We start from the raw sequence: 18,531 nt of genomic DNA, 5'->3' as shown, positions 1-18,531 counted from the left end.
AGGGCCAAGCTTACATTCCCTGAGCCTGGCTTTTATAGCCTGAGATGTAAACGGAAATCTGTTTGTCAGAGAAACAAGCACAAACTATCCATTTGAAGTAAGGAAAGTGTTGGGTGACAGGAGGAGTGCTTACCAGATAAGAGCCTCCCTTCATAAGGTCAGGAACCAAGAATTGAGAGGTATCCATCGAGCAGTGAGTCAACTTGACTTACAGCCGCTGTCTAGCTTACTGTTTATTTAAGTGTTGCAGCATTTAATCTGAGATCTCTTTGGATGGATGATTTATTTCTGAATAATATATATGTAGTACAGTATATGAGTTTTAAGTTTTTATATGTTAAAATGCGAATTTCTTGATTTATGTGCATGTGTGTGCTTTCTTAAGCTCTTTGTTAATTAGGTTGCTCACGGTGGCAGAGTTAGAGCTTTATAAAACAAAGGTAGTATCATCTTCAAAAAGTACAGTACAGTATTGGTTTGTGGTGTTGGGTGGCATCAGGGAAGTTATCTTTACATGCAATTGGTACTATATACAAAGACCAGGAGAAGGCTGAGTTTGCTGCCTTTGGGAACACCTGTCTTTATTGGCAGCATACTGAGTAGGTGTATTTACTGAAGTTAAGTGCATGATCTCTGACTCCGTAGTGTTGTAGCTTAATGGGAAGTTTTTAGGATCCTTGTTAAAATCATTTCATATGTTAATAGATAGCTAGGTTGGATATTCATTATTGCCATGTTCTGCATAGATTATTTTAACATTTAAAATATAGCTTCATTTGTTCTCTTTTGTACTGTGAAGTTGAATTATCAGTGATTTAGAATTTTGCATTTAATCACTGGTGGCATCAAGTGGACTTTGAAGTATCCCACATAATCTCTATCAACCCCAAAGCTCACGCTCCAACGTACTGTTGGAATGTGAGCAAGGTAACATTTATGAAAGGATTCAGGGAAACCAGCAGGCCGGACTAGAATCCTGGAGGTGGGAAGTACAGTGCCTGTACTCTGAGGGAGGGGTGTTAATGTTGCAGTTTTATAACTGTAGTGCGAGCAAACCTCTGGCAAGACAGTGATGAAGTGAATGATGATGAAAGTTTTTCTTTTTCAGGCCACCCTGCCTTGGTGGGAAACGGCTGATGTGTTAACCTCCAAAAAAATAAAATTAATAATATAATAATAATAATAATAATAATAATAATAATAATAATAATAATAATAATAATAATATAATGCAGCTTTAAGACAAGTCACCTAGCCTCTGCTTTCTACTGGATTACCACTCCAAGTCCCTCCTGTATAAAAATTATGGAGTCACATCAGTGTTTATGTAGGCATCTTGTACATAGCTTTCTTCAAATACAAAATTTGCTTCTAATATTGGTAGGTTTGACATTGAAAATGTGGATATTAATGTCTGCAGTATCATTATTGTGGTCTGGGGCGTACTTTGACTTACTTTTGGATATTGAAAAAGATTTGAGTAGAATTAGGTGTGCAGTTGACTTAGGAAAATACTTCATGGTGGACTTAAAATATTTCTGGGATGATGGATAATAAGATTTTCAACAAAAATTGTAGTTGAGTTGTAAGGGGTTAGGGTGGATGGGTAGGGAGTTAACATCCTTGAGGAGGAAAAGGAAAAGAACAAATGGATAAGCTCCTATAAAGAGAATGGTAATTATTAGAAGAGCATGTTGAAGTAGTGTCTAGAAGAGCAAGACAACAGAGATATAGATTGGGAAGCAATAGAGTGTGACATAGTGTATACAAATCTGATGCTCATGTTTAGGGTGAGGCAGGTCTTTCTTGCCTTTCTGATGCAACTGCTATCCGTTTTGCTTTATTAGGTACATCAACAGCCCATACCCCAAACAATGCAACACCAGCAACAGCCACTTCAGCAACAACAGCCTCCACATCTACAACAGCAACAGCACCAACAACAGCAACAGCAGCATCAACAACAGCAGCAGCATCAACAACAGCAGCAGCATCAACAGCAGCAGCAGCAACACCAACAACAGCAGCAGCACCAGCATCAGCAACAGCACCAACAGCAGCAGCAGCATCAACAACAGCAACAGCAACAAGATATTGTCATAAACAGCGGCATAGTGGGCATGAATTCAACTCCCAATGGTGTTAATGTGGTTGGGTCTTCACCTACAAATTCATCATCTATGACATCTGTTGGTATCTCTGGAGATTCCTCAGCTACTAGTAAAGAGAAGACACCAATGTGTCTCATCAATGAGCTTGCTAGATACAATAAGGTAGGATTATGTATGGTTTTATTAGTTCAAATATTTGAAGCTGCCCTTAAAAGCTAGTTATAATAAGAAAATATACTTGTTTTATATCTTATCCCCTCAGGGAGGCTCCTTAGAGCCAGTGAGGCTCCTATAGCCAGTGAAGGGGCTCTTGATCCAAGGAATTAGACCTGCTCTCCTCTTGGATCAAGCCTTAGTGCCTCCCATTTCCCAGGCAGTATAACCCCTATGGGTTTAGTGCTTTCTTCCTCAGTATAATAATAATATAGCTTATAGAAACCTCATCTAGGTAGTTAATCCATTTCCTGATTGACACAAAATGGTCACACACTTGATTAATGACTGGTTGAATCTGTGTATTTTATTAAAAGTTAAAAATCAAAATAAATTAAAATGTTTGGGTAATCCTCATAGTGAGTGAGAAATGATTTTTTAATATCACCTCACCCAGATACTGAATGCGTCATAATCATTTAACAGTACTATTCCCTACTGGACGAATTCACATGCCATCTATGCATTAATTCAATATTGCTACTAGTAGACATCAGAAATATTGCCACAACACATATAGAAATCAAGAAATTGACCACTACCTCTCTGAAATCCCAAATCAACCAGACTGATGGTACTGTGGGCCACTTAGCTACCAACAGAATCAGCCTGGTTGAACAGCCACTAAACAGAAAAGCCTAGACCCAGTCTGGCTACAGGGGTAGAAAGCTTTCAAAACTGGAAACTGGTATATTACAGGTGTACTTATATTAACCCGTAAACGGTCCAGACGTATACATATATATACGTTCACTACCCCAGTGTCCCAAATATTTTGAAAAATAAAAAAAATAATTTTTTTAATGAAAATAAAGAGCACATTTTTCTAAGTATTATAAGATTAAAATAAAAAAAATAGGGTCAGTATTTACTGAGATATGAGGCTGCAAAGTTGGCACTTAATGCTCACCTGACGGCAACAGAGTCCAGCCTCTTGCAGAAGTGTTGCCGATATACCATTTTTTTTTCTCATTTTTATATTATTTTATATAATTTTTATATTCTGATAATTACAATTTATTGTAGTTCTTGTCATTTCATAACCAATCTTTGTTCTCACACTAATATTAGGTACTGAAATTGTACTCCAGTTGTCACAAACACATTGACAGGTAGACATTTACACTTGCCTTGGTCATTTACTATTGTCTAGGAATATATACCATGTATTTATAGGTCCCAGCAATGTTTTGGATACACAAGAGTATAGAAGAAGAAGAAGAAGGAAAGAAGGAGGAGGAAGAAGGAAGAAGGAAGAAATTCCCTTGATGCAGTGTGCAAGACAAGTGTTCAGTGACAAGCATCGGGAGGGCAGTTATAAGATCAGATTGAGATGACATTTGATGGGTTCCAGCGAGGGTGTAGAGATAAGATGAGATAGTGCAGAGATAAGAGGAGATAAGCTTTGACATTTGATGGGTGCCAGCGAGGGTGCAGAGAAAAGGGATGACATTTGATGAGCTTTTATCTCTGATTATCTGTCTCTCTCTCTTATTTCTTTGTCTGCTTGTCTCTTTCCATCTCTCTGTCTGTCTCAGAGAGAGCCACTGTGAACCAACAGGTATTCTTATGCATTATATCTACAAGCACAGTATAGCACTTTGGATTTTTTAGGTTATCCTAGATAATTTACACTGTATAATTGTATTTGTGTGTACCTGTGAAACAGACAGAGACAGATAGACAGACCCTAAACTTGGAGTTAACATTACTTTCCTCTTAAAAGGGGAGTGTTAATATGATATTACATCAGTGAATCCTTGGTGTTTGCCCCCACTGTTCGCTCCAGCTGGCGCTCAATATAACTGGCACTCCCACAAAGTACAGTGGTCCCTTGTTTTTTGTAATTAATACGTTCCTGGAAGTGTGACTGTTATTGATATTGACGATTTTCGAATCCATTTTCCCCTTAAGAAATAATGTAAATGCAATTAATCTGTTCCTGACACCCAGAAATATTAAAACAAAAAAATTTTTTTTACATGAAATATAGATGTAGTACATAAACAGTACAATGGGACATGATGAATGAAACATTAACAGCATCACACTTACCTTTATTGGCAATTTTTCTTAGTGTATGGAAGACTGGAGGAGGAGAAAGATTGAATTAGTTACTGTTTGGAAGGGGAATCCCCTTCCATCAACACCTCGGGTACCAAGTGCTTTTCTGGGGTTACTTCTTTTCTCTATTTCTTAATGCCACTTGGACCAGCTTGAGAGTCACTGTACACCTGTGGCACTAAATACTTGTTCAGAGAGCTCTGTTTCTGGCATCTCTTTAAAACTTCCCAAAAATAGGCCATGACTTTGTCACTGTACATGTTGCCGACATGGCTTGCAGCAGCTTTGTCAGGGTGATGTTTCTCCATAAATCTTTCCATCTTACTCCACATTTCAAAAATCTCCTTAATTTCTGAAGAAGGCAACTTCTTCCATCTCTCTTCCTCCTCCTCTGCATCAATATTCTGAGCTGCAGTCTGTTGCTGTTCCTGCTGTTCTTGCAGCTCCTCAGTGGTTAGCTCTTTGTTGTGGTCCTCTACCAACTCTTCCACATCCTCCAAACTCCCCAATGCCAAAATAGATTTCACAACTGTCATAGGCTCATCAGGGTCAGCCCCAAACCCTTCAAAATCCCTCTTGTGGACACAATCTGGCCAGTTTTCTCCAAGCAGAGTTCAAAGTCCTGGTAGTCACTCCCAAGCCTTACCTATGAGGCTTATGCAATGGAGGATACTGAAGTGATCTTTCCAAAACTCTTAGGGTCAAGTGAGTGTCTGAGGTCACATTATAGCACCTTTGAAACATTGCTTTGGTGTAGAGGTTTTTTAAAGTTTTAAATGACCTGCTGGTCCATGGGCTGATAGATAGATAGATTTACATGCACAAAAGAATGAACATTCAACATGACAGTTACCTTTATTGAAGGCTGTTGATGAATGGAAGACAGGGAGGAGGAGAGAGGGAAGAGAGGTTATTGTTTGGAAGAGGAATCCCCCTCCATAAGGACTCTAGGTCACTTCAGGGGTCACTTCCCTAGCATAAATATAGATTTACTTGCAGAAAAAAATGCCAAATAAATGTAAAGCTCTAATAAAATGTATAAATGAACATTGGTAATAGGGGTAGTTGATGAGTGGAACGGTCTGCCTAGTAGGGTGATCGAAGCTAAAACATTGAGTAGTTTCAAATTTAGGTTGGATAAATACATGAGTGAGAGGGGTTGGATTTGAGTCGGACTTGCACCTGAGCTTATTGCTTGGGTAGCATTTGTTCTGTTAGTGGGTTGGATTTGTGAAGGACCGGCCTAGTATGGGCCAGCAGGCCTGTTGCAGTGTTCCTACTTTCTTAAGTTCTTATGTTCTTATTTAACATCACACTTTGTGGATGAATGGTTCAAAGAACTGACATGTTGTTAAATTAGACACATGTGCAACTCTTGGGTATCTTTATTGAGGAAACGATTCGCCACACAGTGGCTTCATCAGTCCGTACATAGGAGAAACTTGAAGAACAGGAGGAGAATGAGGTAATCAGTCCCTCAACCTTGAGTCGATGTGGTCAGTCCATCAATCTTGAATAGAATATGGCATATGAGTGGAGAAGCAGCTTATAAACTGTATGGCAGGAGAGGTGCAGCAGTCATAGGTGGTGTCACATTTGTTCAATGTGGAAGTAGGTTGTGCCCAAGGGTTAGGCAAGCGAAGAATTCCCAAGAATTAAGATCCCAAGAAGTTGCAGTGTCTGACAGGATTGTGGATGAATGGTTCAAAGAACTGACATGTTGTTAAATTAGACACATGTGCAACTCTTGGGTATCTTTATTGAGGAAACGTTTCGCCACACAGTGGCTTCATCAGTCCATACATAGGAGAAACTTGAACAGGAGGAGAATGAGGTAATCAGTCCCTCAACCTAGAGTCGATGTGGTCAGTCCATCAATCTTGAATAGAATACGGCATATGAGCGGAGAAGCAGCTTATAAACCGTATGGCAGGAGAGGTGCAGCAGTCGTAGGTGGTGTCACAAATGAGTTTGATTTGTGTCATTGGGTACGGGAGTAAATTCTTGGGTAGCTTTGGGTAGAGGTCATTTTGATAAGAACTTGCCTTGTATGGGCCAGTAGACCTGCAGTGTTCTTCCATTGTTATGTTCTTTGTGGGAAGGATTGTAAAGGACCTGCCTAGTAATGGGCCAACAGGCCTACTGCAATGTTCCTCCTTTCTTATGTTCTTATTGTAGACTTGTTTGTGTGAGGGAGGGATGGCGAGTTTATTGTTGGAGAATATGACACTAATATCAACTTTACGGCTTATTTATCTATCACAATTCAACTGATATGACATAATAAACAATATTAATAACATAGAAACATGGAATATACTCTAGAATGAATAAAATAAGTCATTACGTATGTCACGAGAGGTGTTGTGTTATTGTTGGGTATATAAGGGCCACTGAGAGTAAGCCGTCCATAATGGTGGTGAAGCAGCAACTGAGACGGTGGTGTTTTCTGTAGCCCTATATAACTCCAACAACATTGGAGGAGTTAGTAGAATCGCTGAATCACTAAAGGAACCCTCTACCACCATCACTATGACCTACCACTATTACAACTGTTACCACCATCACTACTACCTTCTACCACCATCAACCACTATTACAACTGCTTCCGCTCTACCACCACCACCTTTGTATTTTTCTACAAATTTTTTCATAAATTATATGTGTTTCTCACATTCTTTGCCAAAGGGCTGGCACTGGAAGCTTTCTTTGGAGCCATGGTAGCTTATTTAGCACTTGCAAGCACTTAAATCAATAGAATATTATGAAATATTTCGTAGGAGCATGTGAGGGGACCATCGCTCACTGGTAAACAATGGCACACTGGCTGGGAAAGCAGGCCCAGGCGGCTCAGAGCGTGAGTACGCGTCCCGGACGAAGGACGATTAGCGAGTTAATGGACCATTTGCGAGCCAATGTTTACACGAAATAACGGGACTATTTCCGAAATGGACGACTTTCAGGCCGGACGATTATTGAGGGGCCACTGTATTTACGTTTGGGGCACTAGCGGTAAGAACGTATATGTACTTTTGGACCGTTTATGGGTTAAGTATAGAAGAAACAGAGAGAATGTGGGAAATATTGAGCGAGTACATGGGGAGTTTTGAACCAAGTGAGAGAGTACGTACTTGTGGTTGGGGATCTCAGTGCTGAAGTGGGTAAAAATGTTGTGGAGGGAGTAGTAGGTAAATTTGGGGTGCCAGGGGTAAATGAAAATGGGGAGCCTTTTATTGAACTATGTGTAGAAAAAGGCTTGGTAATATGTAATACATATTTTATGAAAAAGAGGATAAGTATACAGGGTATGATATAGCACATAATGAAAGTAGTTTGTTAGATTATGTATTGGTGGATAAAAGGTTGATGGTTAGGCTTCAGGATGTTTGTTTATAGAGGGGCAATGGATATACATGTATTAGATCATTATTTAATTATAGCTACAGTTAGAGTAAGAGGCAAATGGGACAAAAGGAAAATGGCAACAGAAAATAAGAGAGGTGGAAGTGTGTAAAATAAGGGAGGAGGAAGTTAGGGTGAGATATAAGCAACTATTGGCAGAAAGGTGGGCTGGTGCAAGTATGAATAGTGGGGAGGTTGAAGAGGGTTGGGATAGTTTTAAAAATGCAGTACAGTATTAGAATGTGGGGCAGAAGTTTGTGGATATAGGAGGGTGGGTGCAGGAGGAAAGAGGAGTGATTGGTGGAATGATGAAGTAAAGGGTGTGATAAAAGAGACTAAGGTAGCTTATGAGAGGTTTTTACAAAGTAGAAGTGATATAAGAAGAGCAGAGTATATGGAGAGTAAAAGAAAGGTGAAGAGAGTGGTGAGAGAGTGCAAAAGGAGAGCAGATGATAGAGTGGGAGAGGCACTGTCAAGAAATTTTAATAAAAATAAGAAAAAATTTTGGAGTGAGATAAACAAGTTAAGAAAGCCTAGGGGACAACTGGATTTGTCAGTTAAAAGTGGGTATAGGAGTTAGTTTATGGGGAACTGGAGGTATTGGGTAGATGGCGGGAATATTTTGAGGAACTTTTAAATGTCGATGAAGAAAGGGAGGTGGTAACTTCATGCACTGGCCAGGGAGGTATAACATCTTTTAGGAGTGAAGAAGAGCAGGATGTGAGTGTGGGGGAGGTGTGTGAGGCATTACGTTGAATGAAAGGGGGTAAAGCAGCTGGAACTGACAGGATCATGACAGAAATGTTAAAAGCAGGGGGGATATAGTGTTGGCGTGGTTGTTATTTTTGTTTAACCCATAAACGGTCCAAACGTATATATATGTTATCTACCATAGTGCCCCAAATTTTTTGAGAAAAAAAAAAATTGTTTTTAATAGGAAAAAAGAGCATATGGTACCCAGGCATCCCCAATTATTTTAATATGGCACACAGTGAGTGCACACACCCATTCTCTCATGTCTAGGCGACTCAGGCTTATCGTGGCAATGTTAACCCCTTCAGGGTCCAAGGCCAAAATCTGAAGTGGTGCCCCAGTGTCCAAGAATTTAAAAAAAAAAGTTTGTTATTTTTTCTTATGAAATGGTAGATAATCTTTTTGTGAAGGTAATAAAACAAAAAGTATGAAATTTGATGGAAAATTGACGAAATTATGCTCTTGCGAATTTTGATGTGCCAGCGATATTTACGAATCGGCGATTTTGCCGACTTTGACTCTCATTTTAGGCCAATTACATTATTCCAGTCGACCAAATTCTTAGCTATTTCACTAGTACAGTGGAACCTCAAATATCGAACTTTCTTTGGTCCAGAAGGCTGTTTGGGTGCCTTTACCAAATGAATTTATTCCCATGAGGGATAATGTAAATTAGGTTAGTCCATTTCAGACCCTCAAAAATACACTTACATAATTGGTTGTGTTGGGAGCAGTTCGATTTTTGAGGTTCCACTGTATTACTTCCATTCTATCGATTGAGCACAAGAAATCCCCAAGTCAACTGTTTCAACTACAAAATAAAGTGATCGGAAATTGGTAATTTGGCCAGTTTAACACGAAGTTCAAAATATTCCAATTTCAAAATAGGGTCCAGAATAAACAATGTAGGTATTCCTGGCCCTAAACTAACATTTCCTCTGTTCATTAGTTACATTTTGAGGCTTTACAAATAAATTCCATTTTGATTTTTTATTCACATAATGAATTTTTATTGACACCAAAAAATAGAAGATTTACTGATTTACTGTTATGCAATATTGTAATAATTGCATAAATATCATCACCACATTTGTGAATGTATATTAGACCCACCAGCTGGCGTGTATTAGACGTGTGAGGTCGTTTGTTTACTCTTGAACATTGGCAAAAATTTAACATTTCCGCTACTTTGAGCTCAGTTTCAAGCCATTTCCAGTGCTAAAACCAATCAAAATCATCTCTATTCCTGTAATATGTCTTCCATTCTATCAAATGAGACCAAGAAATCGCAAATACAACTATAAAAAACATAGGAAAAACACTGCAAAATCGCTGTTTTAATAAAAAATCATGGTCTCAGTTTTTTTCTCTCATTATACACAGTGTGCTGCAGGATTTGTTTTATGTGGTGCACACATACCACATAGATGTATTCTCTCATATCTAGGCCCAAATGTACTACTCACAGTTTATCAGAGGGAGCTGAGCTCATGACGTAGATCTACGGTTTGGACCCTGAACGTAAAGCCGTAGATCTACGGGACGGACCCTGAAAGGGTTAAATGTATTACACATAAAACGTATACAGTGGACCCCCGACATTCGATATTAATCCGTTCCTGAGAGCTCATCGAATGTCGAAAATATCGAAAGTCGAATTAATTTTCCCCATAAGAAATAATGGAAACCAAATTAATCAGTACAAGACACCCAAAAGTATGAAAAAAAAATTTTTACCACATGAAATATTAAGTTTAATGCAATAGAATAATTACAATACCAACAATAACGATAGAATAACTGACACTTACCTTTAATGAAGATCTGGTGATGATTGATGAGATGGGAGGAGGGGAGAGTGTGGATGGTGTTAGTGTTTAGAAAGGGAATCCCCTTCCATTAGGACTTGAGGTATCAAGTCTTTTTCCGGGGTTACCTCCCTTCTTCTTTTAATGCCACTAGGACCAGCTTGAGAGTCACTGAAGTCCTGTCGCACAACATATCTGTCCATAGAGCTCTGTACCTCCCGTTCCTTTAAGATTTATCTAAAATGGGCCACAACATTGTCATTGTAATAGTCACCAGCACGGCTTGCAATAGCTGTGTTAGGGTGATTTTCATCCGTAAAGGTTTGCAGTTCAACCCACTTTGCACCCATTTCCTTAATCTTTGAAGTAGGCACAATGGATTCCACAACTGGCATAGGCATCTCAGGGTTAGCCCCAAACCCTTCAAAATCTTTCTTAATTTCCATACTAATTCTCACCCTTTTTATCACAGGGTTGGCACTAGAAGCTTTCTTGGGGCCCATGGTGACTTATTTTGCAGAAACAAGCACCAAAAACAGTGATAATATGGATAATATGGAATGTACCGAATGTATCCTTAGATGCACGCACACTGGCTGGCTTGTAAACACTGGCACACATGGGGCAGTTCAGGCCACACGTGGACACGTCTCGTACGAATCGTGTCAAATAGCGGGTTTTTGATCAAATGTCGAGGCGAAATTTTTGCGTTAAAATGCATCGAATGTCGGATTTATCGAATGTCAATGCTATCAAATGTCGGGCGTCCACTGTATATACGTTTGGGGCACTAGCGGTAAAAACTTATATATACGTTTGGACCGTGTACGGGTTAATAAATGTATGAAAGAGGGGAAGGTACCTAGGGATTGGCAGAGAGCGTGTATAGTTCTTTTATATAAAGGGCAGGGGGACAAAAGAGATTGCAAAAATTGTAGGGGAATAAGTTTACTGAGTATACCAGGTAAAGTGTATGGTAGGGTTATTATTGAAAGAATTAGAGGTAAGACAGAATGTAGCATTGCGGATGAGCAAGGAGGTTTTAGAGGGGGTAGGGGATGTGTAGATCAAGTGTTTACATTGAAGCGTATATGTGAACAGTATTTAGATAATGGTAGGGAAGTTTTCATTGCATTTATGGATTTAGAAAAGGCATATGATAGAGTGGATAGGGAAGCAATGTGGCAGATGTTGCAAGTATATGGAATAGGTAGTAAGTTACTAAATGCTTTAAAGAACTTTTATGAGGATAGTGAGGCTCAGGTTAGGGTGTGTAGGAGAGAGGGAGATTACTTCCCACTAAAAGTAGGTCTTAGACAGGGATGTGTACGTCACCATGGCTGTTTAATATATTTATAGATGGGGTTGTAAAAGAAGTAAATGCTAGGGTGTTGGGGAGAAGGGTGGGATTAAATTATGGGGAATCAAATACAAATTGGGAGTTGGCACAGTTACTATTTTGCTAATGATACTGTGCTTATGGGAGATTTTAAAGAAAAGCTGCAAAGTTTAGTGGATGATTTTGGGAAGGTGTGTAAAGGTAGAAAGTTGAAAGTGAACATAGATAAGAGTAAGGTGATGAAGGTATCAAATGATTTAGTGTGGAAATTAGAAGGAGGTGTGGCGTTGTTAAAAGTATTAGTCAGAGGGCTGAAGAGGGGTTGTTTAGGTGGTTTGGTCATTTTGAGAGAATGGATCAAAGTAGAATGACTTGGAGAGCTGTAGGGGAGGGAATGCGGGGTAGTGGTCGTCCTCAAAAAGGTTGGAGGGAGGGGGTAAAGGAGGTTTTGTGGGCGAGGGGCTTGGACTTCTAACAAGCATGTGTGAGCGTGTTAGATAAGAGTGAATGGAGACGAATGGTTTTTGGGGCCTGATGAGCTGTTGGAGTGTGAGCAGGGTAATATTTTGTGAAGGGATTCAGGGAACCAGTTAGCCTGACTTGAGTCCTGGAAATGGGAAGTACAATTCCTGCACTTTAAAGGAGGGGTTTGAGATATTGACAGTCTGGAGGGAATTCTACACTGTTGTATCTGAGTGCCTCTGCAAAGACAGTGATAATGTATGAGTGAGGTGAAATTGTTGAATGATGATGAAAGTATTTTCTTTTTGGGGATTTTCTTTCCTTTTGTATTACCCTGCCTCAGTGGGAGATGACCGACATGTTAAAAAAAACTCTTACCATATCAAAGGCATTTAACATAAAAATTTCTGACTAATATTATAATATGTATTTTATATTATTAATTTTTTAAATACACTGGATGTCTCCCACCTAGGCAGGGTGACCCTAAAAAAAAAGAAACACTTTCGCCATCTATTCACACTATCACTGTCTTTGTAGAGATGCACAGGTATGACACTTCAGATGTCACTCTAAACAGCAAATATTCCAAACCTCTCCTTTAGAGTGCAGGCATTGAACTTCCACCTCCAGGACTCAAGACTGGCTGACCAGTTTACCTGAATCCATTCACAAAATATTACCCTGCTCTCACTCCAACAGCTCATCAAGTCCCAAAAACTCACTCCTATTTAACATGTTTGCACATGCCTGCTGTATGTTCATGCATACAAAACCTCTTTTAGGATGATCCCTACCCCTCCTTCCCTCTACTACAGATTTATACACCCTCCAAGTCATCTTATTTTGTTTCATCCTCTCTAAATGACCAAACCACCTCAATAACCCCTCTTGAGCCCTCTGGATAATACTACTGTTAGAAACTCCTAATCTCCAAACGTTGAAATATTTGTATTATATTTACATCACGCATTGCCCTCAGACACAGCATCCCCACTGCCTTCAACCTCCTTGTTGAAACATTCACAACCCAAGCTTCACACCCATATAAGAGTATTGGAACCACCATATTCTCATTACATATCCCTCTTTGCTTCCATGGATAATTTTCTGTTTCCACAAATGCCTCAATGCAGACCTAGTAAAAAAACCCATAAAACATATTGGGGGAGGAGAGGATTGTGGAGCCCCTAACTTTCCTTTGAAAAATTACGAAAAATTTTTTTTTCACTACTTCGAGACCTATTTTAGGTCACTTTCAGACTGAAGCTGACTCAGATCATCTGTGTTTTACTAGTTTGTCTTTCAGTTTGTCAATCAACTAATAAACAGCCAATAAAACCATAAAGACCACCTTAGAAAATGCCTCTAAAGCTGGTAGTTTAACCCAGATGCAGATCAGATATTAGCTGCTCCCGTCATGCACTGCATGGAGCAGGGGTGTATATGTACTGTGCATACCCACTGCACAGATCCATTCTCCCATGACTAGGCCAAGACTGAAATTTCACCTCATTGGCTCTGACTCATTAAAGCACAATGAAGCAAACTAAAGTTTTTTAACTGCCAGAGTAAAATGGGCACTTATATGGCCAGCCAGAAATGTCCTTCTATTAAATTCTTACTGGCTTACACCTCACTACTTTCCTATGTGGTCTTAATTTTTTTTACAGAAAAATGCTTTCCTCATATCAACATGTATGTTAAATTGTTCACATAAATAAAAAATAAGAAGCTTTGAAGATTAAGTTTATGAAGACTAGTTGCACTGTTGACAAAAATTTTGCATAGCGCTCTATGTATATTATCTTCAACAAATAAATTTAAATATTTTTAGTTGTCACTGTCTTTAAGTTATTTATGATACAGAGTTTACTAGTGTTCATCAATGTCTTAGATATGTTTGAGGATTTGGTATTCCTTGAAGCATGGTATGAGAGAGAGTACTACTACACAATCCTCACCCCAGAATTGTGTGTCTGTGCACTCACTGGGGCTTATCGTATGACACAGAAATAACATCACTTGTGAGAATTATCCAGGTGTTTTTCCCACATGTGCAGAGGGTCAGGTGCTGTGCTGTAATGCCCACCTGATTAAGATAAATGTGGGTTTGGTATCATATTTAGAATTTGTATAATTATAGCTGCATGGAAGGTAGCTAGTTTTGCTTCCCTTTTGTATACACCTGAAGTGAATTCATTGAGCTAAGACACTTTTAGATACAAAAGAAACATCATAGACCACCTGACACATTTTCTGATGCATTCCACAGAACCAAGTTCCAGATAAGATTTACCCCTCAAATGAATATTTTTAGTGAAAAACAGCCACTGTTTTGAGCTTTTCATTGATTTTCATGTTTTTCTGTCTACCTTGTCTGTTTCAACCATTATGACTTAATGATGCTTATGAAAGTGTAACACTACTTAATTATGTCACCTGAATTCAAGGATACAGTGGAACCTCTACTTGCGAGTGTAATCCGTTCCATGACCTTGCTCGCAGTTGGATTTGCTCATTTGCAGAGTCAATTTTCCTCATTTAAATTAATTGAAATGCAATTAATCCATTCCAGTGGAATTCTGTACTTCAATAATTTCACTAATATCAACTCTACAGCTTATTTATCTATCTCACTTCATCTAATATGACATAATAAACAATATAAATAACATAGAAACCTGATATATACTCTAAAATTAATAAAATATGTCAGTCATGTAGTGGTATGGGCGGTGTCGGCGGTAGAGGAGAGTTTGTCTGGAGACCGGGCAAAATACTTCATGAATAATTTCGCTAATATCATATATACGGCTTATTTATCTATCACAGTTCATCTAGTATGACATAACAAAGAATATGAATAACATAGAAACATGATATATACACCTACCATCCGACTTACGACCGAGTTCGGTTCCGAGAGACCGGTCGTAAGTCGAACTTTACTACTGAATATCAACAAAACATTTTTGTAATGACTTTATTTTATTGTTTTATTTTGGTATTTCATGTTTTACTTTACTTTTTATGCTGTTGGTACTGTATTTTATACTGTAAGGTTTAGGATAAACACTGTGTACAACACAAATAGTTGTTTATTTCACAGAAATTTGGCATAAAAAACATGGTCGTAAGTCGAGTGGTCGTAAGTCGAGCAGGTCGTAAGTCGGATGGTAGGTGTACTCTAGAATGAATGAAATATGTCATTCATGTAGTGGTATGGGCGGTGTCGGTGGTGGACGAGAGTATGTCTGGAGACCGGGCAAAATTCTTCATGAATAATTTCACTAATATCATCTATACTGCTTATTTATCTATCAAAGTTCATCTAGTATGACATAACAAACAGTATGAATAACATAGAAACATTATACACCTACCATCTGACTTACGACCACTCTGTCATGTGGGGTTCGAACACGTGGATAGGGTAAAGAAATACTCACGTAGGCTGGTAGTACATATATTACGGATAGTGTGGGAAGCGCCAAACAGCCGTGACCTGCCTCCTTGCTCTCACTCGTAAGACTGACTAACCCCAGTACCCATATGTGAGGGGGTGTTTGAAATACTGCTGTGGTCAGCAGCAATATGAATACAGACAGTGATTCACGCAGAGACGGTTGGTAGTGAGTCATCTACTGGTACACTGGTTACTGGTAACTGGTTACTAGGAACTGGTACTACTACTGAGAGCTCGGCGACGCTAACGTCATACAACTAATACAAACTAGAGATGGCAGGTATACGGCTTGGGCTGATTCTATACAATGTCAAAGTACACAACAATTGAACATTATAACATACATAAGTAGAATATTGGAATGGAAGCTTACGTAACTGAAACTGTAATGCAATACAAGATATAATATAACACAACTCATCAAATGAAACTCATCAAATGAAACTCAACGTTGAGATTACACAATAGAAGTGATAAAAAAAAAATTTTGATCGATCGATCTGTATTCATGTGATCTACGGATTCTGAGGAAGGAATATATACAAAGAAAGAAGTGTTTAACAGAAAGGCAGATTCGGTGCACTCAAATCTAGACTGTTAACTCTCAGAATTCGGAGAGAACGTGAACACAAAAAAAAAAATTCTTGAATACTGATAAGTTGATACTGTAATTATTCATCTATACAGGTTATTTACATTTAACCCCAACTCTGCTAGGGTAAGATTGACATATGCAGAATGGGTGTCATCTCTGGGAGGATCAAACTCTGTTGCATTGGCTAACTCATGCTGTATTTGAGGCAAATCTGAATTGGAAGTTACAAATGATACTTGAGGATTTCTCAATACCTGTCGTGTACGTAGGGAATAACGACATTCAGGTTGATCGTCTGACTGAGTATCAGAGAAAGAGAGTACAGGATCATGAGGATTGTCAGAGTCTGTCACATTAGTCTGGGTTGGAACATCATTATCATCACATACTAACTTCAGATGATCTAAATGCGATTCTTTATACTGACCAGTACTAATTTCTCTAACCTTATACTTATTACCAGTGATATGTTCAACTACTCGATAAGGACCAACAAACTTTTGATCAAGCTTTGGCATTGCAGACGTTTTGTTAAAGTTAGTCAGCATAACTCTCGAACCTACTTTGATTTTGGATGGCTTTGCTTGAGTGTTTGCGACTCTTGTAAATTCTGCTGTTGATTTATGAAGTGTTTCACGGATTCTTCTAAAAACACTTTGAGCTAAGCTGGTACGAGTTGCTATGAAATCATCAGGGTTGTAATTTGGTTTCGGATTAGAATAAAGCAACTCATAAGGCAAACGTTTATCTACACCATACAATGCATAATGTGGAGTGTCACCTATAGAAACATTGTAAGCAGAATTTATAGCACACTGCACATCAGGTATAACTTCATCCCAAGTTTCACTGTTGGGATTGATAGTGGCTCTCAAGACATCAAGTATGCTTTCTTATTGGTTTGTTCCGCTAACCCATTGCTGGCAGGATGATGAGGAACAATGGTGGATTTAGAGATCTTGTACAAGGTGCACAAATTTTCAAGAATCTCATTACAGAATTCACCTCCATTATCTGTTACTAGGGACTTAGGGGTGGTATGCCTGCAGATAATGCGGTCTTTAAACGCTTTAGCTACTGTCTCGGCAGTCTTATCTGCAATAGGAACTAACTCGCAATATCTGGTGAAATGGTCTACCATAACACACACATGTTTGTTGCCTTGGAGGCCTTAGCCTTACAGTATAAAATACAGTACTAACAACATAAAAAGTAAAATAAAACATGAAATACCAAAATAAAACAATAAAATAGTCATTACAAAAATGTTTTGTTGATATTCAGTAGTAAAGTTCGACTTATGACCATTTCGACTTACGACCGGTTTCTCAGAACCGAACTCGGTCGTAAGTCGGATGGTAGGTGTATATACTCTAGAATGAATAAAATATGTCATTCATGTAGTGGTATGGGTGGTGTCGGCGGTGGACGAGAGTTTGTCTGGAGACCGGGCAAAATACTTCATGAATAATTTCGCTAATATCATCTATACGGCTTATTTATATATCACAGTTCATCTAATATGACATAACAGACAATATAAATAACATAGAAACACGATATATACTCTAGAATGAATAAAATATGTCATTATGTAACAGGTGGAGGCGGCTACAACCGCTCCCTCTTTGTTGTGGTAAACACTGCCATCTAGTGACGGCCTTTTGAAGCCGTCTATTATTATAATTATTATTTGTAGTACATTATTATTATATATGCATTATTATTATTATTATTGTATTACACTATTATTATTATACGTAGTTATTATATTATTATACATATTATTATTTTTATTATTATTATTATTATCGTTATTATTATTGTTATTATTATCGTTATTATTATTATTATTATTATTATTATTATTATTATTACATATAAATTATTTGTAATTTTTATTCACACAGAAAATATAAGATTTACTGTTATTCCTTATTGCAATACAGTGGACCCCCGGTATTCGATATTAATCCGTTCCTGAGAGCTCATCGAATACTGAAAATATCGAAAGCGAATCAATTTTCCTCGTAAGAAATAATGGAAATCAAATTAATCCGTGCAAGACACCCATGAAATATTAAGTTTAATGCAATAGAATAATTACAATAACAACAATAACAATAGAATAATTGACACTTACCTTTAATGAAGATCTGGTGATGATTGATGGGATGGGAGGAGGGGAGAGGTGTTAGTGTTTAGAAGGGGAATCCCCTTCCATTAGGACTTGAGGTAGTAAGTCCTTTTCCGGGGTTACTTCCCTTCTTCTTTTAATGCAACTAGGACCAGCTTGAGAGTCACTGGACTTCTGT

The 18,531-nt window shown here is 38.4% G+C and overlaps 1 protein-coding gene across 3 annotated transcripts in view; it reads left to right on the top strand.

Annotated features, from left to right (window-relative positions):
- stau (double-stranded RNA-binding protein Staufen) overlaps window positions 1-18,531 on the top strand; it is a 326,000-nt gene that overhangs the window by 103,000 nt on the left and 204,469 nt on the right. For 2 of the 3 annotated variants that reach the window (XM_070095180.1, XM_070095173.1), the window contains exon 5: window positions 1,848-2,273. The exons of the other annotated variant lie outside the window; for it this stretch is intronic. In XM_070095180.1, the coding sequence (XP_069951281.1) occupies window positions 1,848-2,273 (426 nt within the window). The remainder of the gene's footprint in view (window positions 1-1,847; window positions 2,274-18,531) is intronic. 3 annotated transcript variants of the gene reach the window in all.

This window comes from Cherax quadricarinatus, chromosome 4 (assembly GCF_038502225.1).
Source record: "Cherax quadricarinatus isolate ZL_2023a chromosome 4, ASM3850222v1, whole genome shotgun sequence".
Classification (NCBI taxonomy): domain Eukaryota; kingdom Metazoa; phylum Arthropoda; class Malacostraca; order Decapoda; family Parastacidae; genus Cherax; species Cherax quadricarinatus.
This window is presented reverse-complemented; position numbering and strand designations above follow the sequence as displayed.